Raw genomic sequence first — 24,790 nt, 5'->3', positions numbered from 1 at the left:
GTGTTTAGATATGAAGTTCAAAATATATGTTGCTTGTTTGCATTTTACATATTTCTAAATCAACTTGGGTTTAGCCTCTACCGCTCAGCAAACCTAGGTTTAGTTTGTATTTCAGAAATAATGTCGACTGGGAGGAATAATTGCTAATTAATCATTTTTTACCCCAGGCACTATCAGTTAATCCAGCCTTGCCTAGCAGCAGAATGTATTGAATGTATATGTTATAATGCTCTAAATTACTTCTTGGCTGGCATAAGGCAGTGATGGAATGTAACTGAGTAGGCTACATTTACTCAAGTAATGTAGCTTACTTAATGTTGGAGTACTTGTACTATACTTGAGTATTTCCATTTGTTGGTATTTGTACTTCTACTTCACTTAATTTCAGAGGGAAATGTTGTACTTTTACTGCTTTTCATTTCTAAGACACTTGTAATTACTTTTTACATAAATTAATGTGTTTATATGATTTCTTTTTAACACAACCTTTCGTATTCCGTATTTTCCAAAATGTGCTCCATATTGACGATTAAACAACGTTAAAAAAAACCTCATATGTATTTTCTAATGATACATACTATAAATTTCCATTGGTTTTATTATGAAGGTCCCAACCACGCACTTCCGGTTTCATCCTCGCGGTCCGCCCGTATTCGATGATGCTACCCCCCAGTACGTGTTTCCAGATGCCCCGGTAAAGTTGGCTAGTAACCGCTGGAAACGATAAGCAGAAGGAAAAGAGAGGACATAAGCACCACGGAGCGGGGTTTCTGCATGACATGAAGACAGGGTCCCTGAATAGTTCAAGGTAATTGTCATAATGTGGGAAACCACAGCACTGTGTGAACAGATAGAGAGGCGTGATAACTTCTGCTAACTGTGAGGTTACCAGCTAACGTCACTGCTACACCACTTTCAGACAGTATGTGAGGATGTGTTGGACATCGTTCATCAACTGTTGTTGATCCAACACTGCATTGACGTTGATGGTGTCAACAATGGTTTTGTTGTTTGCTGGGCTTGTTTATAGGCTAACGCTTCCTAGCATAACTTTGTAGCTAAAGTCAGATGTATAATAAGATGCAGTAACATACGGCAAAGACAAAAAGGCGGAGCCACGTAAAGTTCGTCCCCGTACATTCTTTATATGACAAGCAAATTGTTTCGCAAGGCATTGTGGCTTTCCACAGGCGACGCGGGACTTAATTAACATTTTAAACTTTATGCGCATGATGGAGAGATTCACCCGGAAACTCTGTAGTAATTTGGCAAACGTGTCTTAAAGAAAAAAGGTCAGGAAGTGTGGGGTTTTTCATAGCCGCAGCCCGCATGCAGGGGCGGACTGGGACTAAAAATCAGCCCTGGAATCTCACCCAGCCCATCATAGCAATTCGATAATCGTAAAGTTGATTAATTTAAGTATTTCTATTTAAAAAGTGAAACTCATATATTATATAGATTCATTACACACAAAGTTAATTATTTTAAATATTCATGATTAGGGCTTACAGCTACTGAAAACCCCAAATTCAGTTTCTCAGAAAATTAGAATGTTACACAAGACCAATTAATAAAGGATTTGAAATACAGAAATGCTGGCCTTCTGAGAAGTATGTTCATATTTCTGCTCTCAGTACTTGGTTGGGCCTCCTTTTGCACTAAATACTGCATCCATACTTCGGCGTGTCGTGGAGGTGATCAGCCTGTGGCACTGCTGAGGTGTGATAGAAGCCCAGGGTGATTCTAGCCGCTTTCACACCAAGTACTTTGCTGTACTGGCACTTATGGCGCATTTCCACTACAGGGCCTCGCTCGGTATGGCTAGGCCTCGTTAGGCCTTGTTAGGACTGGCTCACTTTATGCTGCGTTTCCATTACAGTTTAGTAGCTGGGGCAGTAACTATAGTAACACAATGTAGGCGGAGCCGTGACGTCATCTTCGATGAGAACCACAGAAAAACAACATCAGCTGTTAGCACTCAAGCTCACAGCTCCTCATATCTGTTCAGAAACTAGACAAAAGTTAAACAAGTACAAACCACAGACTGTCTGTGTCATGGCGAATACAGTCGCTGGTTTATTTATGTCTGTATAGGCCGTTGTTGTGAGTGTGGACGGTCGGAGCATATACTGCATTAGCTTAGCCGATCTCCATTTAGAAAACACGCATTTTAAAAGGTTTTTTGCCTGCCGTCTGTCTGCAGACTTGTCAAAGCATTAATTCATGGTTTTTACTAACCGGTATCAGGATGTTGTTACTTTGGCATCATTTTGAAACGTGTATTACAATTAAATCACGGTCAAATATGTTCATTTTGTTATAGTTGTAGCCCCCTTGCCAGCGATTCTCTCTCTAGTTTAGCATACTCAGCCCGACTCAGCCTGGTTGTTGGCCCGGAAAGAACCTCGATTGTATGGGGCCAGAAAAACTGTGAAATAGTACCCGCTAGCCGGAACTACGCCAAGTGGAAACGCAACCAAAAACGGGCCGGGCCCGGCACGCTTAAAGCAAGCTCCGCGCTGTAGTGGAAATGCGCCATTAGTGCCCCCATGCAGTGGCGGCGCCAGAGGATTTTTGTTGGGTAATCTATGGTAGGGCTAACCCATACAGTGGTGGAGCTCAAGTCAGTATTTGCAATGTAATTACATAAACGCTATATCGCCCCCCTTGACAGTGAAACGCCACACGTGAGGTTTAGATTATTTCCCTGTCTCAATCAGAATGGAACTGTATGAAATAAAACTGCACATTTGTCTTGTAGTAAATAAAAAGGGATCACTGTGAACGTGACGTATCATAGTACACGTTGAAGATCCAATGGGGATACTGAATGGCGGTTCCGATTGATCTCAATCAGTAATGCATGACGCAGACCCAACGTTTCGTTGCTCTGATTGGCTGTAGGTCTATTCAAATTGCATTCGGAGGCATTTTGATCTGACCGCGGGCGCGCTGATATTATAACGCCAGAGAATTTCCACACCTTTAGTGTATAAAACTCCCCCACTACTTAGACTATTCCTTGCACCCCTCTTCTAGCATAAGCCCGAATGGTCTCAACCATATTGCATCACTAACGTGCACTTGTGGTTACAGCAGGATCAGTTTGTGTGTTGTGGACACGACACGTATATTTCCGCAAGCCGTTTTCTCAACATTTAGCATTTTACTTATTATTTAATTTAATTAGCTTACTTTAACATAATTTTTCATGGTGGGGCTAAGGTGGGGCTAAGCCATTTCTTGGTATGGCTGTAGCCTACCCCAGCCATACCCTGGCGCCGCCACTGCCCCCATGGCACTAAGTACAGATCGTGTTCACACCGGAATAAGTTCCCTGAGGGAAGATTACGCAAATGAAGCCGCTGACGTCACTTCTTCTTCTTCTGCTTTGGGTTTACTGGCAGGCCGCAAACCACTTCACGGCGTATACTGCCACCCGAAGTCCCCGGCCGGAAGTCCCCGAGTAAATCGCCAGAATGCCGACACCTCCTCATCACTCCACCGCTCCCATGTTTTTTTTTGTGTTGCCATAAGTTATTCTCTCTCCGTTGGTGCGCGGGGCTAATGCTAATAATGCTAATGCCAGCAAATACAATAGGCGCGTTCACACTGGAGTACTTTTACCCCGTACTTTTCCCGTTTAGTTTCGTTAGTACCCCTTATGTCGCGTTCACACCAAAAAGAGTACTTAGTGCCGGGAACTTTTACCCCCATTTTCATGTGAACATGATTTAAGTCGGGGGGGACCTAACCTCCTCTAGGGGGGTCCCATGCTCCCCCGGAAAGATTTTTTTTTTTAAATGTTGAAGTTAAAAGCATCAATCTGGTGCACTTTGAGAGCAAAATTAAGAGATCTATGGATACATCTCTCAACATCCATATGAAACAGAACTGTAAACAGATTTTATTTTTCTTTATGGATATTTTACAAATCACTCCCCTTTCAAACTGTATTCTTGTTTATTAATAACAACTTTTTTTTACTGTCATATAGTATTTTATACCTGTTTACTTTATTCTCTTGTGTTTTTATAACTATAATGATCATATAAAGATGTGCCTTTACCTCACTGGTTGTAGAAAAAGCTTCTTATATTCGTTAGCATAGCTAGCTAACCAGATGCTAATAATAACAACAAAGTTATTGACTGTATGATCAGTATGACAGATGATCAGATCGCCACTGGGCTTTCAACTAAAGACACAGCCACGCAAAAACTGCGGCATGTGTACGGCTCCTTATGGGTACTGCAATTTGTGAAGTCCCGGCCCGGAGCGGCGTTCTGGTGCTCTGCGTCAGCACTACACCCCTGTCAGACGAGACATATACCACGTGATGACACGTTAGGCTCGTGTTGTGTTCAAGGACCCTGACCTTGGCCAGGAAAAACAGGTACTCGCTTGTTTAATTCTTTTGCGGTCTAGATTTCTTTAATTTTTATAAATTACCTCGAGGGCCGTACCAAATGGTTTTGCGGGCCGTATACGGCCCGGCGGCTCGGAGGTTCCCCACCCCTGCTCTATGGGGTTCAGGTCCGGCGAGTTTGCTGGCCAATGAAGCACAGTATTTCCATGGTTATTCAACCAGGTTTTGGTACTTTTTGCAGTTTGGGCAGGTGCAAAGTCCGGCTGGAAAATCAAATCAGCACCTCCATAAAGCTTTTCAGAAGAAGCAGGCATGAAGTGCTCTAAAATATCCTGGTAGATGGCTGCGTTCCCTTTGGACTTGATAAAACACAGTGCTACAACACCAGCAGATGACATGGCAAATGAAATGCAACATTTACTTTAATCTAAAAAGAGGATTTTGGACCACTGAGCAACACACCAGTTCCTCTCCTCCTTAGCCCAGGTAAGACGCTTCTGAAGTTGTCTCTGGTTCAGGAGTGGCTTGACACGAGGAATGCGACAGCTGTAGCGTATGTCCTGGATACGTCTGCGTGGTGGCTCTTGATGCACTGACTCCAGCCTCAGTCCACTCCTTGTGAAGCTCCCCCAGCTTTTTGGGTGGCTTTTGCTTGACAATCCTATCAAGTCTGCGGTCATCTTTGTTGCTTGTGCACCTTTTCCTACCACACTTGTTCCTTCCACTCAACTTTCTATGAATATGCTTGGTTACAGCACTCTGTGAACAGCCAGCTTTTTGAGCAGTGACCTTTTGAGGCTTACCCTTCTTGTGGATGGTGTCAATGACTGTCTTCTGGACAACTGTGAGGTCAGCAATCTTCCCCATGATTATGTAGCCTACTAAGCCAGATTGAGAGACCAGGAAACCTTTGCAGGTGTTTTGAGATAGCTGATTAGAGTCTACAATACTGAATTTCTTTCAATATTCAAATATTCTGAGATACTGAATTTGTTTTTTTCCCGCTAGCAGTAAGCCGTAATCATCCAAATTAAAACAAATAAACACTTGAGATAATTCACTTTGTGTGAAATGAATCTATATAATATGAGTTTCACTTTTAGATAGAATTACTGAAATTAATAAACTTTTCCACGATATTCAAATGTGTTGAGATGTATATTGCTTATTGAGAACAATAAGGATTAAGCAGATCACTGGAAAACTGGCCCTAGTTTTTCAGGAAGTGAACATTATGTACAGTTTGTGTAAAAGTAATAGATCTCAATGTGTACAAGTTTCAATATGTTTACATTTATGAATTCATATCTGAACGTGCGCCAGAGTCTAAGATAAGTACAAGCAAGAAAAAAAAACGTGTTTGTCAAGCCTTGGTGTTGGCGTCTGATGACTACTGTCCTCTTTGTACCAGGATGTCAGAACTGTGTCAACATTAAGGCTTGTTTACCCAGTCCTCATTTAAATAACGACTGGCTTCTTGGCGCTGAGCCGTCATTGAATTCCCTGTCAAATGCAGGGAAAAAAATTGCTTTAAATCAAGTGACTGTCATTATGTCTTTGCTGGGGTATAATGTTTGGAAAAATATCCACTCCAATATTGATCAGTGCATCTCCTGGTTATTTTCTAGAACAAGGGCTAATCGGTTCAGGTTCGCTCTAAACATTAAATCTAGGGGGTCATTTCCCACACCCAACTCCTGCCTTTCATTTTTGGGGATAAATGTTACACAATCTCTATTGGCACTACATGGCATTAGCGATATCTTTTTTTGGTTTGATGAACATATAAGGGAAGGCATGTGTTCCCTAAATTGTGTCAGATAGGACTGTTACTGCACTGAAAAGACTTTGTAAAGTTTTTAAACATTTTTACAATCTTATATTGTTTTGAAAATGTGAGTTTTTTAATCATCCTTTGTCTGAGAGAAGCAAGGTTGGTCCATGTAGTGCTGGTCCAGATTTTGTAGGCCCTTTCGTAGCTGTAGCTGCAATAAATGATTTTATCTTTTGATTAATCAGCTTAAATTGTTCTCTTGTAAAATGCCAGAAAATGACTCTTGGTCATTTGGGGGGGGGGGGGGGCAAAGCCTATGTGTCTCTGAACTTCTTAAATAAATATAGAACGTTAGTAATAGTGAGTGAGTGGACACTCCTGTGCATCAAAGACGTGGCAGACTGCAGTAGGATGCATCAGTTTTATGGCTTATTCATTATTTGACCTCTGTACACAGCTGTGTCTAATCAATGTAGGAAATGTAGTGTTGCTAGGGAATAACCAATAAGGTAAAGGCATGCAGATGGTGCAGTCTGTAAGTAACAATTAGTTACTCTTTGTAGGCTTATCTATATTGGTCGATGCCAGTGTGCAGCTCTGGAAGGACTGATCGTAACTGTAACTGTTGGGCCATTTACTCAGCCAATAAAAGTATTATGGTCAAGAGTCTTTTATTAACATTGGCATGAAGAATACGTTAGTCCTAGGGCTTTATAGTGCTCATATAACAATCCAAGTGCTCATATAACAATCCAAGTGCTCAAAAAAAGTTCATGTACTAATGAACAATGTGCATTCAAAGGAGAATAAGTAGTACAGAACACACCTCCATTCATCTCTATATGAGAAAACACTGTATAATGCACACTGGAGCATCACACAAACAGGGACTGTTGCGGAGGGGGGCTGAGATGCATGAATACTGCAAGGGTAAATCAAAACTGTAAAAATAGTAGATGTTTTTAACTCAAGGCAATCCAACATCTTTTCTTCAGACCTATTCATTGCATATTCACACAACCAATTGTCCTAGATCCTCAATGATAACAAAAAAAGCCATCAATATTCAGTTTATCAAAGCTCCAAATGCTACACTGTATAGACAAAAGTATTGGGACACTCCTCTTAACCTCTTAACCTGTTAAGCCCGGTGCACCCTAACTAGGGATGGGTATCGTTAAGGTTTTAACGGTACTACTACTTTTATCGATACCGCTTATCGGTCCGGTCTTTTAACGGTACTCTTATCGGTTCTTTTGGAGAGAAAAATGAGGTAAACTAACTATATGTTGTATGTCAGGGACGACGGATGGAAATTAGCTCAAAGCTAAAATCCGGCATATTTACACTTGAAGCTAGGGTGACCAGATGTCCCGCTTTGCGCGGGACTGCACAGCATTTTCACGACTTTTGGTGCGTCCCGCAAATTGAGACGATGTCCCGCATATTTCATTTTGATTGGCCAAAACGCTTTTCTGCCATTATGATTATGTTTTAAACGGCATTATGTAAGTTGCGCTGACAGGCGACAGAGGTCCACAGTGTACCCCCCCCCCCCCCCCTTGACAGTTCATGCGTCAACATTACATTTACATGTCCCACATTGTCCCACACAAATATACTCTCTGTCCCACTTGTGGCTTGCTGTCACCTGGTCACCCTACTTGAAGCATTATTTGTCTAAAGTGTTCATTAATGTGCATTGTCCCTATTCAAATAAACGATTAAATGAAAATTAACAAATTGTGAACAAAACTAACATTGCTTTTTATTTAAATGAAATGCATAATATTTCACATCAACAGAAACAACAACGTTTTAACAAATCATATTAAATAATCTGATGACAGAACTGTGAACAGAATGGCTGAAACTTTAACAAACTAAATAACTCAGTTCCCTCTAATCATTAACCCATGTTTGAATCATTGAGTTAGCTCCGTGTGTTGCTGCTAGCATACATAACACCTGACGTGGAAACGTTACTCGTGGATGGGGCTACAGAGCTACTAGAGAGACAGTCGAACCCGGTGCATTTCTCCGTCTGAACGTGGTGCACTTTTGCAAGATGTTTAGACAAATTGCTCGTGTTACCGCCCTGACATGCTAAACTCTTATTGCACTTTAGGCAACGAGCGAGACGGGTAAAGTTTAACCACACCTCGGAGCGCGTTCTCTCCGCCATCTCCTCCGTGTGTGTGTGTTGCTGCATGTAGCAGCTGCGTGTGTGTAAACTGCCCCGCCCCCTCGCAAGCAGGCGGGGGAGAGAGATCTCTCGTCTGGATTGGAGAGATCGAAAATACTAAAAATGACGCATTTTGCAGTCTTTTTGCGTATTAGAAACGGAGTTGGCGACACTAAAACTGCAATATAATGTTTGTGTAGCAATAATACACATGACATATTTTTTAGATGTCTCCAGTACCGATAAAAAGACCGATAACGTCGGAGTTTAACGGTACCACGGTCTTTAATAATTCAGCCCCGGGGCCCGTTTAATACCGGGGCTCGGTACCCATCCCTACCCATCCCTAACCCTAACCCTTCTTAACATTTAACAACCTATTAATGTGTCATACTCACTTAACGGGAAGAAGCTCAGCTAACTGACGATATATGAACCATTTTTACCGAAACACAACTCTAACGCCAAGCGTCTGAATTAGCACTAAGCGAAAGAGTGCTAACGCACTTAGCACATAACTCACGGTAGAAATATTTATACTTCATCGGATCTGCACAAAAAATATATCATTCCACAGATTCCAATGGTATAATCATCACAGTGCGACCAAAACTCAGGGCAGCGAAGGCAAAACCAGACAACACACAACTTAGCTTTACGTAGCCAAAACGGCAAATATGTCTTACCTTTGCTGTTTTCTGATCAAAAGTTGTGTTCAATGGCATTAAAACGCATAATAACGCTGCTGAAGGTTAATCCAATGTCTCTGTGTCGCTTTGAAATGATTACTGATAATCCATCATAAAATGTTTGTAAAAAACTGAGTTTTCATATAGAGTGCAGCTGTAACCCAGCTTCCGGTTTTGGGCATGCTGGCTGCGCATCACTCTCTTCACCAATGGTAATGTTTAGATGGATTTAGGAACTTCCCCTCGATTCTATTGGCTCTAACGGTTCAAAACAGGTGTCAATCACCAAAATCGACCGATGGGTTCCAGAGATATGGCAAATCCACCCAAATGACCCCAGAAGTGGTTTTCTTTTTCTAAACCTCTTTAAAAATGTCAAATTTCACTTGTTTTGCATCAATCTTGATACACGGTACTTATTATATGTTATAGTTTGGATTCCTGCAGCTTTTAGTTTACTATCCCATCATTTAAGGGTTGTTTTCACTATAAGTAATGTATCTTTTTTGGACAGACACTATAATTTACATTTCTTTACTATGTTCAATCTGAATTTACTTTAGAATAAAAAAATCTATATTGATTCTGACTTTTCTACATCCAACTCACAGGTTTATAATTGCTTTGAGAAAAAAGATTATTAATTTACCCCTTTTAGAAGTGAAGATGTAGTCATTTGTTCTGGGAATGTCATTTTCGAGCCTGAAACCTGAAAAACAGGCTCAGGGCTTAACCGGTTAATCATTGAATTCAGGTATCATTCAGTCCCATTGCCACAGGTGTTTAACATCAGACACCTAGCCATGCAGTCTGCCTTTACAAATATTTGTGAAAGAATGGGTTGCTCACTGAGTCGTGTAAGGCACGCCTCCACTTGACTCTGGAGCAGTGGTAACGTGTTCTGTGGAGTGAAGAATCACGCTTCTCTATCTGGCAGTCTGATAGACAAGTCTGGGTTTGGAGAATGCACATAAACACTCCCCAGAAGAATGGAAGCTGTTATGCAAAACGTAATATTGTCTTTGAATGGTATGTTGGATATCTGGCAGGATGCCATATGTTCATTCTTCTCTCTATTCAACCAATCACAAGCTTTTCAGCCAGATCTGGAGCAGCCCCTCCCCCAGCTGTATGGCTGTGCCACCCTATCCCTCTCTCCTCCTCTCTTCCTCTCTTCCGCTTGCTTGCTGGCTCGCGTATGCACTCCAATTTATTTCCTCATGCGTCTGAGCTAAAGGGAGAACAAAAAGATAGAGGGATTTGAAGTGGAGCCGGATGTATTATTAGCTGAGAATCCTCAGAGGCATATACCGTACTATGGAAAAGCAACTGATTTCTTTTTGCAAAAACCCACATGTAAGTGCACTCATATTTTCTCTATTAATCTTCCCACTCTTCCTTCCTGTATCATTGTCCATCCGTACCTCTATTTTATTTCTGTGTATAATGTCTGTCTCGCTGTCTCTGTTGCTGTGCCATTATTGCCTTTGCTCTCTGCATGCGTCCCTGCCCCCGTACCGTAACATTGGCTGCTGATGCTGTCTTGTGATGCTTGAATAGAAGTCACCGGTGTGCTACAAGAGTCAGAGTAAAGCATAGTATTTAGTCCCGGAGGTTTTTTTTCACACACCAAGTAAAGGTGCTTATGTTCCATGAAAACGTTACAGTTATACTGACATAGCCTGTGTTTAAGGTGGCATTCTTACATTTACAATTGATCTTAACCTTTTGACCCTTATTTCTGAGGGTTCATGTCTGCTTATTACTGGGATTATTAGCAGAACTAGACAATATTACTTGACAACATAACATTTGCATTCAACCAAGACTATCAACAAAAGTAATGAGCTCACAGAAGTAAAACTAAAGAGCAGTGTGTTCTTTAAGGCATTAATAGAACATCATCAGAAACACCAGCACTGAATATCTTTTCTAATGACTGACTGGAAGAAGAAAATAGACTAGGTAAATAATATTTATTGTCTATTGTGGTCGGGCTGGTAGCTGAGTTAAGTTGTACAATGAGATTTTATGTAAACAAACATATACTGTTAAATGCTCCTCAACAAAGGACAATGTTTTGTTAGAAAAGGTTTAGAGGGATCCAGTGTCAAGGTTGAACAAAAAAAACAAGGACATTTAATATATAGATTGTCCAGTTTTGAAAAGAGAGCTATGTGCCAGCTCACCTGCAAATCACCAAAACCATACTGGGCTGTGATGTTATCAGCTGCAAACCAATTAACAAAAGGAGAGATCCACGGTAGCTAATATTTAGTTTTAAGTAATTTTTCAGTTTATGAGCAGCATGCCACTAAAAACCAGGATGTCTGCTTGTGATGTGCCACTGATTGCTTGCTAGCTTTTCTGGGTACATTCTGCGTTTGTTCTCTGGGTCAAATTCAATTTTTACACCATTTCAGTAAGATTTCTTTTTAATAAGTGATTTCACCTGTACATAATGCAAGAAAGCTGACTAGCCAAATGAGTAGTAAGGATCTGTAAAATGAAGTTAGCAGTGTACTTTCTAACCTGAAGGATGTTGGTTTGGTAGCAGCACCAAGAGGTAACACAAGAAATACTTTACGTTCAAACATGTACAAGGAGAAGGAGGCATGAGCCAAAGAGCAAGAGTTTGTTTCACTTCAGAGTGTGTAGCTCTATTGTCTTTTGCTTTGCAGTGGCTGTGAGGCAGTCAGTTACTGAGGCTGTCAGCCCATTATTGGACAATTATCATACAACTTGCAAATTAAGTACACTTTTAGTCAATGTTTTGAATGGCTAACATGCAAATAATTGACCTGCCCATAGACAGAAAACACTGCATCCTGACAGGATATGCACAGGTGAAAGGTGCTGTTAGGTTTGCATCAGAAGCTTTTGGATAATTATTATTTTTCACAGGACGGGATTAGTAAAGGCGATTAAAACTTCTACTTGTTGTACAGTTGTCACTGCTGTTCAACAATCATTCAGGCAGCCTCAAAAGGAAATAATGCGATAAGTAAAAAAAACACAGATGCACAAAATCACAGAAAGAAAGTCTCTATAATAATAAGTGAGGCTGTACTATTCCAAGAAACCGGTTATACATGTGTTTGCAGTACCAGGACAGACATGCTCATACAGCATCACTTTTCAAACAAAAGAACAACTGAGAGACCGGCGCACATGTGGTACCTGCCCTGTATTCACTGTGGGAATAGTAACACACTGATGCAACAACAGATATATTAAGTAATATTTACACAATAATGTAAATTAAACACCATTAAAGGAAAGCTGTGATTCCACAGTCAAAAACATATGAAATGTCTATTTAGGCCTAATCATCAAAGTGTGCCATTGGGGGAGAAAAAGGCTTGCTGGCTCTTTAGAAAGTATCAGTATACATTTAAGTTGCCCCTCTTCTCTTTATCCTTTGGCAGTCTTTACAAACATTTGCATATTTTTTCTTTAGCATCTTACAAGACAATATTGTCAGTCGACTTTGATAATTGTGAAAGACTTTCACGTGTCACCACTGTGTTTTCCATTACGTCTCTTGCTGCTCAAACAGGCTCCACAACTTTCTGCTAGTAGCGAACTCTTTATGATTATCTACATTGTTCATCTGTCACAGGCAGCTATATAAGTTCCTCTCTTTGCGGTAGTGCTCCAGGGAGAAGCTTTAAACTTGAAAAACACTGGGTTACTGTGTTGTGACCTTTTGAGGTTGACACGGGGTGCTTAACTATGTCATGTTGTGTATGGGTGCATTCTTTAACAGCTGCACTCACATGACATATAGGGTCCTTTTAAACAGCGAGGCCTTTTTTTATTTACAGAGTTCAGATGTTCTTTGCTCTTCTTTGATAAAGGGCTTTATTATATTTAAACATAATTGTTATTCTTTCTTTTTGAGTGCCCTAATTTCTAAATGTCGACAACATTGAGAGCATCAGGGTTTTGTGGTAAGCAACGGATCAAGCCATGGAAAACATGGTGGGATTTAACATTTGTGCCGCAGTGGGAACCCTGTTTTCTATTTTTTTAATAAATATACTTTATTTGCTTGTTCTGATGTCAATGACCCCTCCATTCCTATTCCCAGAAGTCCAAAGGAGTAAAAAGCAGCTCTGCCAGTGGTTAAATCTAACCTCCGGAGTTGGTCAATTCCAAGCACTCAATCTGCTTTGGAATTTGAAGTCCCTGTGATTCTTCATATTGGCTTGAATGTATTCAGTAACTCTGTATATTTCCTTTAACATGAAGATTGGTTTTGATTAAATTCAAGATTGAGATTTTAAATGCCGAATGGAGAAACTGTCATAATGCATTCTCGGCAGCAGATGGCAGTAAGTATATCAAAATAAGGGTTCCTTCTCATGTTAAAGTTTAACATAGTAAAATGTACTTAAGAGGGCCTGTACGAGACTTATCGGGACATGGTTCAAACTGTTGACGGCTATGAAAAGAGAAGAAATAACAATATTATTTTGACATGTCATAGTAAGAAAAACACAATTGTAAATAAGTGAAAATAAATCCAACCATTGTATATAATCAGTGAAAACTGTTTTAAAAATGTGTGCTGGGAAAAAGGTCTATTAAAAGTCTGTGGCTGAAACCAAACTGTCCTTTCAGTTTTGTGTCATATGGGTAACATTATCAGCTAAAATTATAATCATACCAAAGATTGTTGTAGGTCTACTCAGTGAAACAAGTTGTTAAGATGACGTGGTACTGTAGGCTTCTTGTCGACATAGTCCTGCCCTTTTTCAACTTAACAGCCAATAAGCATAAAGAAAAGCTATGCACTTTTGCCGATAAGCTGGACTTTGATTCACTGAATTATGGTCTCCTGTCCTTCAAGAGTAATTTCCTACTGTCATATGAGCAGAGTCTACCATGTATGAGCACAGACGGTATAAAACAATGGACAACTTGACAAAAGGGATGTCAAAACATCTCCATCAAGCCCTGTAACCTCACGTTGGCAGATGGGACATGGGCCAAACTGTAAAGTCACAGTGCACATCAATTGACCTTTTAAGATCAAGGTTTCTGTTGTTCTACGTGGCATATTTGGCAGTGGCGGCTGGTCGAATTGTTTCTAGGTAGGGCTGAGCCGGATGCAATCAATTTCAGCAAACATCCCAGTATGACTTAATGCAAACAAACAGGAGTTTTCAGCGTAATTTACCAGTCTTACATTTTAATGCCTCCATAAACAATTTAAGCATTTGAAACTGAGGACTATGTACAAAAACTTTAAAACATTGGCATTAGCAATACTTGCATACATATATATGATGTATGAAATAAATATAAATATAAATATATATATAATATATATATATTTATTACAGAACAACGGTATAATCAACAGTAATACAAAAAGCTAAAGATGTAACAAACTAATAATAATTATTCTTATTCTTAAAATCAATGCGGTGTACGTCTTTGAAGTGCCTTTAAAAACGGTGGCGGTCTTCAGGTGCTCCTCCAGCACAGTGTGCAGGAAACAAAATCCAGCAATCCCCTGAAAATGCCAGGGTTGACTGAAGAGTCAGTCCCGTCATGCCCACACAAAGCCAACTCAAAAGCCCCACAAAACTTAATTATTTTGGATAAAATATTCCTGTTTTTATCCACCTCCTCATTGTGTTTCCTCACCGCAATCCTGTGGCTGTCGTCCAGCTGCGTAGCAGTTGCTTACTTGGGGCGATAAAATAATCGGCCCTCTCATATTAGTTTTGAGGATGCTGATTGGCTACAGTTTGACACACGTTCATATCTTGAATCAGCAATTGGCTAACCTGCTACAGAAATCTGTGGGGCGATTTCTCCATCGCCCCAGAACTGATAATTTGGCTTCACTTTTGTACAGTGGGAGTAAGTGGATCTATATAAATACAGTTTAATGGTTTGAGTGTGTGACCTTCATCTTGACACCCAAAGCACTGTCCCACAGCATGTTTCCCATCTCTAGAAAAAATGTGTCAGCATGTGTTATGTGCGGAAAATGTGAAAAATGTTTAGTGTAGTTTTGTTGTGTTTCCATGCTACAGCATCTGAATATTCGGAAGGCCCAAGTGAGTATAACCTGTGGGTGGGTTTTGTGTTGAAAATAATGGATTTTATTTTGCTTTACAAACTCATTACTAGATCTGACTCCCCCTTTTGTCTTTGTTTTCTAGGAAATATACTATCTGACAATGCAAAGGTGCAGAGAAACGATGGAGAGGAAAAACACAGCAGAAATGAATCAGGTATGGGTTTGTGTCTTTGGCTCCATGTGAAAATGAGAGTTTATTTATAACATTATCCTTCACTATACAAAGCCATTATACATAATATTAGAAAAATCTCACTCATCACCGGCTCGCGTTTCAAAACAGGATACATGTATTTATCATCCTTGAGACAACAAGAAGTGAAGTAGTCATCACATACAGAGCATATGGTACAACTAGTTCCTGAACATTGTCCTTCACATGTTTATATACAAGAGAGGGTGTTACACAGTCACAAGATGCAGGAATACCGGTTCAAAGCAGTATACAATGTTTTGTTTAGATTGACTAAGGCCCGGGCCCGAAATGATCATGCTTGTCATATGCCTATCTCCATAGAGGCTGAATCATCATGTTAATCGTTGTCACATACTGTAGCTATCATATGCCTGAAAGAGTGTGTCCTGATGATATCATTTTCCCAACACATAAACATACTAATATTCCTACACTTGCAGAACCCAATAGTAAAATAGTTATTTTGTAGTCATTTGTATTTGAATAATTAAACATTTCTTGTAGAGGGAGGGGTTTGTTTCTATATCTAGTGCATGTTATATTCAAAACAACTAATGCCATGTGTGTGTTGTTTAGTGTAAGAGGAAGGTGAGGGTGTGCGTAGCAACATGCAACAGAGCAGACTACTCCAAGCTGGCCCCCATCATGTTTGGGATCAAAAACAACCCTGAGGAGTTTGAACTGGAGGTTGTAGTGCTGGGCTCTCATCTCATCGATGATTACGGGTATGACAAACTGCCACAATGGCTTCCTACTAAATATGCTTACTGTTGACGTCTGGAAGCAGAAAAAGTGTGTATATTTCTTTAATGGAATGCAGTAGCCAACATAACAGTCCATAATATCCCACATGTCTTGTGATTTACTCAGGTTTTTCCTTAATTTGTCCTTCCCTATTTCCCGCTCCGCAGAAACACTTTCCGTATGATCGAGCAGGACGACTTTGACATCGGCTCCAAGCTCCACACCATAGTGAGAGGAGAGGATGAGGCAGCCATGGTGGAGAGTGTCGGGCTGGCACTTGTGAAGCTCCCCGATGTGCTACAGAGGCTGAGCCCTGACATCCTGGTCATCCATGGCGACCGCTTTGACGCATTGGCCCTTGCAACCGCTGCGGCGCTGATGAACATTAGGATACTTCACGTGGAGGGAGGAGAGGTGAGGAGGCAGGGCTTCGAGAAAATAAAAGAGAAGTTTAACTTTAAATAATCCAGTAATGTATATTATTTTTGTTGCACTAGACACAGTCCTTTTATAATTCAGTAATACTTTTTGTTACCTATCTAAAAGTACAGAATACAACCTTAGATTCATAGAACTAATTACATCAATCACAAATCGATACTTTTTGCTTTGTTTACAATCTTTTATCCCATGTTTTTATGACATTTGTGTGTGCAAAGCTGTATTAATTGTTCCCAAATGGCAAACTACCCTTTGTTTGCCTAGGTGAGTGGTACAATTGATGACTCAATCCGTCACGCCATCACTAAACTGGCCCATTACCACGCCTGCTGCACACGCAGGGCAGAGCAGCACCTCATTGCCATGTGTGAGGACCACTCTCGCATCCTGCTGGCTGGCTGCCCTTCCTACGATAAGCTGCTGTCAAATAATCACAGAGACGACTACATGGATATCATCAGGAGCTGGCTCGGTACGTGGGGATACAGTCATGGGAAGGAAATATGATGATTGACATTTAGAGTATGTTTGAATGTCATGTGTGGGGTGTTAATTCATGTTGCAGGGGACAAGGTGCAGGAGTCAGACTACATAGTGGCTCTGCAGCACCCGGTTACCACTGACATCCAGAACTCCATTAAGATCTACGGGCTGATGCTGGACGCCCTGATATCGTTCAACAAAAAGACCCTCATCCTCTTCCCTAACATTGATGCCGGTTAGTTCCACCCACTTGTTATTTTATGTTTTCTTCTATTTGTGACTGTATTATGAAATGATTCAAGCGTGCTTGGATTGGAGATTGTTTCCCTCTTTCAAATGTTATTAAATAAATGACCCGCATCTTTCTGTGTAAACAGGAAGTAAGGAGATGGTGCGTGTGATGCGAAAGAAGGGCATCGAGCAGCACCCTAACTTCAAGGCGGTGAAGCACATTCCCTTCGACCATTTCATCCAGATGGTGAGCCACGCCGGCTGCATGATCGGGAACAGCAGCTGCGGGGTACGAGAGGCAGGGGCCTTCGGCACGCCGGTCATTAACCTGGGATCAAGGCAAACTGGCAGAGAAACAGGTATGCATAACAAAAAACAAGATCATAGTTAGCTGCTGAAGCTGCCATGACTATGGTCCTGATTTGCTCCCTGACAGAAGAAGGTCAAGGTTGCAGTCGAATTGTCAGTTTAGCTTAGGAACCGTCCTAACGGAGGGAAATGACCCGGAAGTACCTCAGTGGCAGCCATGATGAGAGCCGTTCGAATTCTCTAGACCAGCGGTTTTCAAAGTGTGAGGCGCGCCTCCCCTGGGGGGCGCCAGAGAGCTTCAGGGGAGGCGCAGCGTGAGAAAAAAATAAAGAGAAACAATGAAATCTAGCTCGTTAACTTCAGCTAACTTTATGCGAGCGGCAACATGGATCGATTTTTAGTGAAGTTACCTAAAGTGAGAGAGGAGACAGCGTCTGGCCACCCCAGTTGGCAGCTTTGTTTTGAAATAAAAGTTGTGGCTCATCGGACATTTATCAGAGAAAATCCCTGATGTCCGAGTGCAAGTGAATGCAGCACAAGACGCGAGCCTTGTAACCCTGGCGCGAGCGAGGAAATGTGATTGGCGGCGATTTCATTTGAACGGGCGGCAGAAAACGAGAAGCATTCGGACCCAAGTACACGGAAGGAATAAGGTATTTGCGGTCTACAATGACAGAGAAGAGACTGTCAAGTTTGGCTGTGCTCAGCATTGAATCAAAACGCACTAAAGCTTTGGATGTTAATACGTTTGTGAGGCGTTTTGCTGAACAAGATGGTAATCGCCGCATTCAGCTGTAATAGGCATGCCAACTTGATGCTCTGCTCACGGATGACTCGAGCATTAAAAACTGTTAAGATGATGACCTTACGTGTGTACATATATTTTTTTCTTTGTGGGGGTCTGCCCTGAGAAAGTCAAATAAGATGGTGTGTAAAACTACACTGCCCAGACAAAAATAAGTAACCACTTTGATTTAACTAGGCCAGTAGGTAAGGGCATTCCACTGGATAATAATACCCCTGCATTATAGCAACAACAATAATAATAATAATAATAGCAATAATAATTGGGAGGGGGGGCGCGGCTGTTCTTATATTCTCTGAGGGGAGGCTCACCTTCCCACACTTTGAAAACCCCTGCTCTAGACGATAGGAAAGGAGGTTTGAAACTTCTTACTTATAACCTCCTTTAGCTTAGGAAACACTGGACCTTCCTTTACGAAAGGAAAGGAGAACATGCTGTCCACAATACCATGCGTCCGCAACATTTACCGTGACACAACATTCGGCCGTATCATGAAAGTTACGGTGCTTATTAAGAAATATGAATGTTACTTTTTTACTGAAATGATCAAATAAAGTCTCACAGTGTTTACTGAGCTGTGTGTGATTAGATCACTAGTGAAGCATTGCAGCACTGAAAAAAACATTATACATTTACTTGAAATCCATTTTGAAGCAAAATGTGTTAATAAAGACATTTTGTCATCCGACACAAGTTATTGTTGTTCTGAATATAAGAAGGTTGTAGCAGTTGTGGAAGAGAAACATGCTGCTTAAGTATTATCAGTGACCCAAATAAAAGCATTATTGGATCTGCCTCAGCTCTTTACAACTCTGTTGATGACAATTCACTCTCCCATAGGTGAGAATGTTCTTCATGTCAGAGATGCCGACACTCAAGATAAGATCTACCATGCTTTGGAGCTGCAGTTTGGAAAGAGATACCCCTGGTATGACCAATGTCTATCTGTCTGTCTCACTAGGTCTTTGTCTCCTTTTTAACATTTTGCTGGATATTCTAAAGGGTAACTACATCAAAACAACATTTAAAGTTGGAGTAACAACTATTTTTCATCCCACTCCTGTCAGACTGTTTTAATGTATATCTTTTTTTATGTACTTGCACAACGATCCAAAAATCACCTGTCTTGCAGATGTTCCTAATTAGCCCACTTTCTCTAACCAACACACAGGGTCAATTTGGGTCATATGAGAGTAAACTGTGCAAACTACGCCATGCTGACAGAAAGAAAGTGTCTACTTGTGTCTACCATTTCACTGTGTTTACACTTTTCAGGTCATAAAATGTGACTTTTCTTTTACCGCAATTTCTGTTATAAGTAGAAAGATATGAACACAGGTGCATTTCTGTTTCCCATCAGCTCCAAGATTTACGGTGATGGCAATGCAGTTCCTCGTATTCTCAAGTTTTTACGGACCATTGACTTAAATGAGCCCCTCCAGAAGACTTTCTGTTTTCCTTCGGTGAAAGAATGCTTTTCCCAGGACATCGATCACATCCTGGAGACCCAGAGCGCTCTGGCTGTAGACCTGGGTGGGACCAACCTCAGGGTGGCCATCGTCGGGATGAGGGTAAGCTACAAGTCAACCTTTAACATAGCATTTTCTACATTTTGATGAGCTTAAATTATTTATCATGATGGTAGGTGTCTTTGCTCATGGAGATACTGTATGTGTCTCTCTGGCCTTATGGAGGTCTTTGTTATGATCCAAAATAAAAACATGAAACCTAAAAAAGTAGAAGATGTTGCTACGGTATATAAGATTTATACACACTAATTCTTACAGATGCTGGGTCCTTACTGTGATTCAATTTTACCTAATTTTTTCTATCTGCTATAAAGCCTGCTCTTCTTCGTTGATCTTTTTGCATCACAACTCTTTCCCTCCCCCCTCTCTGTCCAGGGTAAGATTGTAAAGAAGTACACTCAGCCCAATCCAAAGACCTTCGAGGCCAGGATGCAGCTCATGTTGAAGATGTGTGCAGATGCCACGCGGGATGCCGTCAGCTTAAACTGTAGAATACTCGGTGTTGGTATGGAAAAAACGCTCACTCACATTCAGAAATGAAAATCTGCTTGGATGCTGACAAAAACATTACAGAACTATCATTAAATTCTCTTATAAACTTTCTACATTTTAGGAGTGTCCACTGGCGGGCGTGTAAACCCACAAGAAGGCGTGGTGATGCACTCCACAAAGCTGATCCAGGAGTGGTCCTCAGTCGACCTGAGGACACCGCTCTCTGACGCCCTGCACCTGCCTGTGTGGGTGGAAAATGACGGCAACTGTGCTGCGTTGGCGGAGAAGAAATTTGGTCACGGAAAGGGTGTGGAGAACTTCGTCACCGTCATCACAGGAACAGGTTAGTCAGGATGTTTTCATTTGTTCCAACGTCTGGTGATTCATATCAGTTCATACGGGGTAAGTATAAATAACCATGTTCATTGAAATTATTAGTCATAATTTTCATATATTTTTTTTAAATCACAACTGTATTTTGGAAGAAAGGGGCATTATCAGTTTCTAAATGTTCCTGCAGTTTGACATCATTTTTTTATTTAATTAAATTAAATCATTGTACATTTTCACATTGCATCAAATTGCAAATTCAAAATGTAGCTTTATTTGAATTGTATGCTGTAGAATATGAAAAAGTAGGAATGCAACTACATATTGTGGCAATATATATTTTTATACAAAAATGTACTATACTGGACAAAGTAACTAGGTAAACACTGAAATATTCCCTAATCAATAATTCACCATTTTTGATTAGGGAATTTGCAAACTGTAGCAAAAGAGTTAGGGAACATTTGTCCAACATAACATAGATCTATCAAGGCATGTATTGTTCTTAAGTTGAGTGCCTAAGTCATAATAAACAAGGAACTTGCTACTAAATGTGATGTGACATTATCAAAACTGTGCGCCCCGTACATGAAGCAAATTGTGATCATTATAGGCGTATTTTAAAATACTGATGAGCTCATTGCATTCTGCTACCAAGGGAGTAAATATATTGTCTGTGTGTGTAGGTATTGGCGGAGGCATCATCCAAAACAACGAGCTGATTCACGGCACTACCTTCTGCGCTGCCGAGCTGGGCCACATCATGGTTTCATTAGAGGGACCAGAGTGTTCCTGTGGCAGTAGAGGATGCATCGAGGCCTACGCGTCGGGCAACGCTCTGCAGAGAGAGGCCAAAAGGCTACAAGACGGTGAGTGTTTGTTTTTGTGCATGTATAGCTTTAAGAAATGTGCCGGGACTCCATACCGCCCAGTAGAGTAGCTGAGAAACCGGTTTCCTGTAAACCTGAAAGGACAGCTCACCAATACAAATTGCATGTAGTCATAAATATTAGTTGCTTGAAGGAATTCAAGTCATTTTTTGAATTTGTCTAAGATACATGATGCTGCAATCTAGGATCCGAAGTATTTGTTAAGTTAATTAAATGTAATAAGTTTACATGCATACATATGACCTGTGTGTTGGTGTGTCTCTCAGAGGACCTGCTGAAGGTGGAGGGGCTGAATATAAAGCAAGCGGAGCCGATCACTGCTATCCACCTCATCAATGCAGCCAGACTGGGGAATAACAGCGCTGACGCTGTTCTGAACAAAGGTCAGAGCACAAACCAACAATATACAGGAATTTCAAATGCTTTACATTGTTGAGCAAACGTAAATCACTCACTTATATATCACAGTTAATAAAAGCTGCTATTAAAACAAAAGAAACATCTAATTTCTATCTGTCTTCCTCCCGTCTCCAGCCTCCACAGCTTTAGGCATGGGCATCGTGAACATCCTCCACATAGTGAACCCCACGCTGGTGATTCTGTCTGGAGTTTTGGCCTCTTACTACCATGCCCCGGTGCAGCGCATCATTTCCGAGAGAGCGCTCCAATCTGCCCAGAACATCAAGGTCCTCACATCAGAGCTGGAAGAACCTGCTTTACTTGGAGCAGCTAGCATGGTGTTAGACTATACAACCAGGAGATTACTTTGAAGGATATGGTCCTAATTTACCAAGGATCGCAACCAACAGGAGGACTGCAAAACTGAAAGAAATTCATGTACTGCCTTGATAAAGTTTTGCCTGCAAAAATAGAAATTCTCGAGCCTGTGAAAATAATAACTTCACAATCAGCCTAGATGTTGGCCAAATCAGTCTTGATACGTCATGTGTTAAGTACATCTATTGCACGGAACAGAAACTCCTTTTGTATCTACATAGGCAAGGTTAAATGAAGGGGCTTTTTTTTTTAGCAATCAAGCATCAGCTTTTTGGTAAACAGCAAAGCCACCTTCAATACAAAATTACCCATACTGGGAAAGACTCGTACTGTGAAGTGGGTAGATGGAAAAGTCTGTCATTATAGAAAGCGTGTATCAGATGTGACCAACATATTGCTGAAACATTCTCCTGCAGCTTCCTCTTAATTCTCCTTGATTGCTTGCCATCTCACGTTTTTTATAAATCGGTTGGAGTTTTCACTTTAAATACGTTTGGTATTTAAGAGAAGGGTTGCAGTCAAGTTGATATGTTACATTTCCATGTTTTATTACATATTATTATCATTTTGGGGAAATCATGAAGTATTTAAAGATGGTGGTTGGGCTAGTGAATGAGCTTACAGGTTAAGAAATGGTTAATGAAAAATTGGTTGGAATACTATAATAAACTGTTAGGTATCAACTGCTATAAAAGCTGCTACAGAATGAGGGGGCCTCGGGGCTGAATCTATTTCCTGAATCAGGTAAAGTTTTATATACTTTTCATGATCACTGACCTAATGAAGATTTTCACAGATTTTGAAGTTTTCCATGCCTTTTAGAAGATAATATATTTTATCGCAAAAATGTTTGCGTTTGTATGTTATAACATACTGTGTTGTGCATTACATGCTGATTTAAATGTATTTGTAATTTTCTTTGGGTTAATGCTCAAACAAAAGTACTTTCTTGTTGAAGATGCACACAATAAATAAATTTAATTTAAGTGAAGAAAGGAAGGGAGACATTGTTGTGTTGTTCAAATCCCGTACACAATATGGGTGATCTCTTAAGCGATTTACATTTTGATTTCTACACAGAAAAAAGGCAAAATTTAAACATGTTTTGTGGTAAATAATAAAATGTAAAGAAAGCCAAATAAGAGTAATGCATTTTACATTTTTAAGGAAAGTCTTATTTAAAATAATGACAAGACTAGATTTATGATGTACGGGCAATAATAATAATACATTATTATATAGCGCTTTTCCTGGTGCTCAAAGCACTTTGCAAGCAAGTAAAGAAAAATAACAATGAATATGATTATCTGGTGGGCCAGTAAAGCAGTTGATGCTAAAAAACAGTGCTTTACCTTTTAAAAGTTACCTAAACATTGCTCAATGTTCTATCATAGGAGTCTCCTGGATATAAACTTAACACAAAAAGTAAGGACATTTGTGTTTGGTAGATTATTTCTTTGTTGTAACAATGCTTCTTGGCAATGAATCTTATATCAATCAATGTTTATTTATATAGCCCAATATCACAAATGTTACATTTGTCTCAGTGGGCTTCACAGTTTGTACAGAATATCAGTATGACAATATGACACCACCTGTCCTTGGACCCTCACATCGTACAAGGAAAAACTTCCAGAGAAACCCCACAGTTTAATGGGGAAAATGGGAGAAACCTCAGGGAGAGCAACAGAGGAGGGATCCCTCTCCCGGACGGACAGACGTGCAATAGATGCCGTGTGTAAATCGAAAAGATAATACATTTACAACATAGGTAGTCCAAATGTTTGGAAATGCATGTGTCTATAATAAGACGATGAATCCACGAGGATGTCAACAATCCTGTGGGAGCCATCAGGGAAGTATTATGATGAGAGTCAGGCAGGACCACAGTGACCGGTTCAGCCACGACTCGAAATCCAGGACTCAGGATCCAGGACTCAGGATTATACAGTTGGAAAGCCTGTTAAATTACCTTTCAAATGGTGCCACATTTATGACAAACAAACATGTGTGGGATGAGCAGCAGAGCCGAGTATGTAGGGTGTGCCCATGACAAATCTGACAAATCTCCTCTGCCAATGCCAAACAGCTTTTTTTTGCTGTTGCTTTTAACTTTTGTTTTGAGCTTCTGGTACCCACAGGTGCTCGCTGATTGTCAGTCCCACATCTCAACAGTCTGGGACCAAACTCCATCCTCCAAGATGACAACGCTCGCCCCCACAGAGCGAGGATTATCAGAGACTTCCTCCAGAATTTGGGAGTGGAGAGGATGGAATGGCCTCCCTGCAGTCCTGACCTCAACCCCATTGAACACTTGTGGAATCAGTTTGGGCGTGCTGTCCAGAGTGACCAACACAATGTTTCAAGGTCCTAACTACGCCCCTGCTGGTGACCAGCATGAGGAAGAGAGGCTGTTGTGGCTGTGTTTGGTTCTTCCACACGCTAC

General features: G+C 40.7%; 1 protein-coding gene across 3 annotated transcripts; it reads left to right on the top strand.

Annotated features, from left to right (window-relative positions):
- Window positions 1-650: 650 nt before the first annotated feature.
- On the top strand, window positions 651-23,343 carry gne (glucosamine (UDP-N-acetyl)-2-epimerase/N-acetylmannosamine kinase). 3 transcript variants are annotated; one of them, XM_034120536.1, is made up of 15 exons: window positions 10,189-10,373; window positions 15,071-15,094; window positions 15,200-15,271; window positions 15,890-16,038; window positions 16,225-16,471; window positions 16,763-16,970; window positions 17,064-17,216; window positions 17,359-17,571; window positions 19,167-19,254; window positions 19,687-19,897; window positions 20,231-20,360; window positions 20,469-20,690; window positions 21,364-21,546; window positions 21,834-21,950; window positions 22,102-23,343. In XM_034120536.1, the coding sequence occupies exons 1-15, from the start codon at window positions 10,335-10,337 to the stop codon at window positions 22,335-22,337; spliced, it is 2,292 nt and encodes a 763-aa protein (XP_033976427.1). In that variant the 5' UTR covers window positions 10,189-10,334; the 3' UTR covers window positions 22,338-23,343. The 3 variants fall into 3 exon arrangements, with proteins under 3 accessions (XP_033976429.1, XP_033976427.1, XP_033976428.1); XM_034120538.1 differs by lacking the exons at window positions 10,189-10,373; window positions 15,071-15,094 and adding an exon at window positions 651-808; XM_034120537.1 differs by lacking the exon at window positions 15,071-15,094.
- Window positions 23,344-24,790: the final 1,447 nt, after the last annotated feature.

Source organism: Trematomus bernacchii, unplaced genomic scaffold, assembly GCF_902827165.1.
Source record: "Trematomus bernacchii unplaced genomic scaffold, fTreBer1.1, whole genome shotgun sequence".
Classification (NCBI taxonomy): domain Eukaryota; kingdom Metazoa; phylum Chordata; class Actinopteri; order Perciformes; family Nototheniidae; genus Trematomus; species Trematomus bernacchii.
This window is presented reverse-complemented; position numbering and strand designations above follow the sequence as displayed.

Excerpts from the sequence above, each read along its gene's own strand:
- gne (XM_034120536.1), top strand. The coding sequence starts at position 10,335 with ATGGAAAAGCAACTGATTTCTTTTTGCAAAAACCCACAT. Across the intron at positions 10,374-15,070 it reads CTTTTTGCAAAAACCCACAT|CATCTGAATATTCGGAAGGC; the intron begins GTAAGTGCACTC and ends TCCATGCTACAG. Across the intron at positions 21,547-21,833 it reads GGCCAAAAGGCTACAAGACG|AGGACCTGCTGAAGGTGGAG; the intron begins GTGAGTGTTTGT and ends TGTGTCTCTCAG.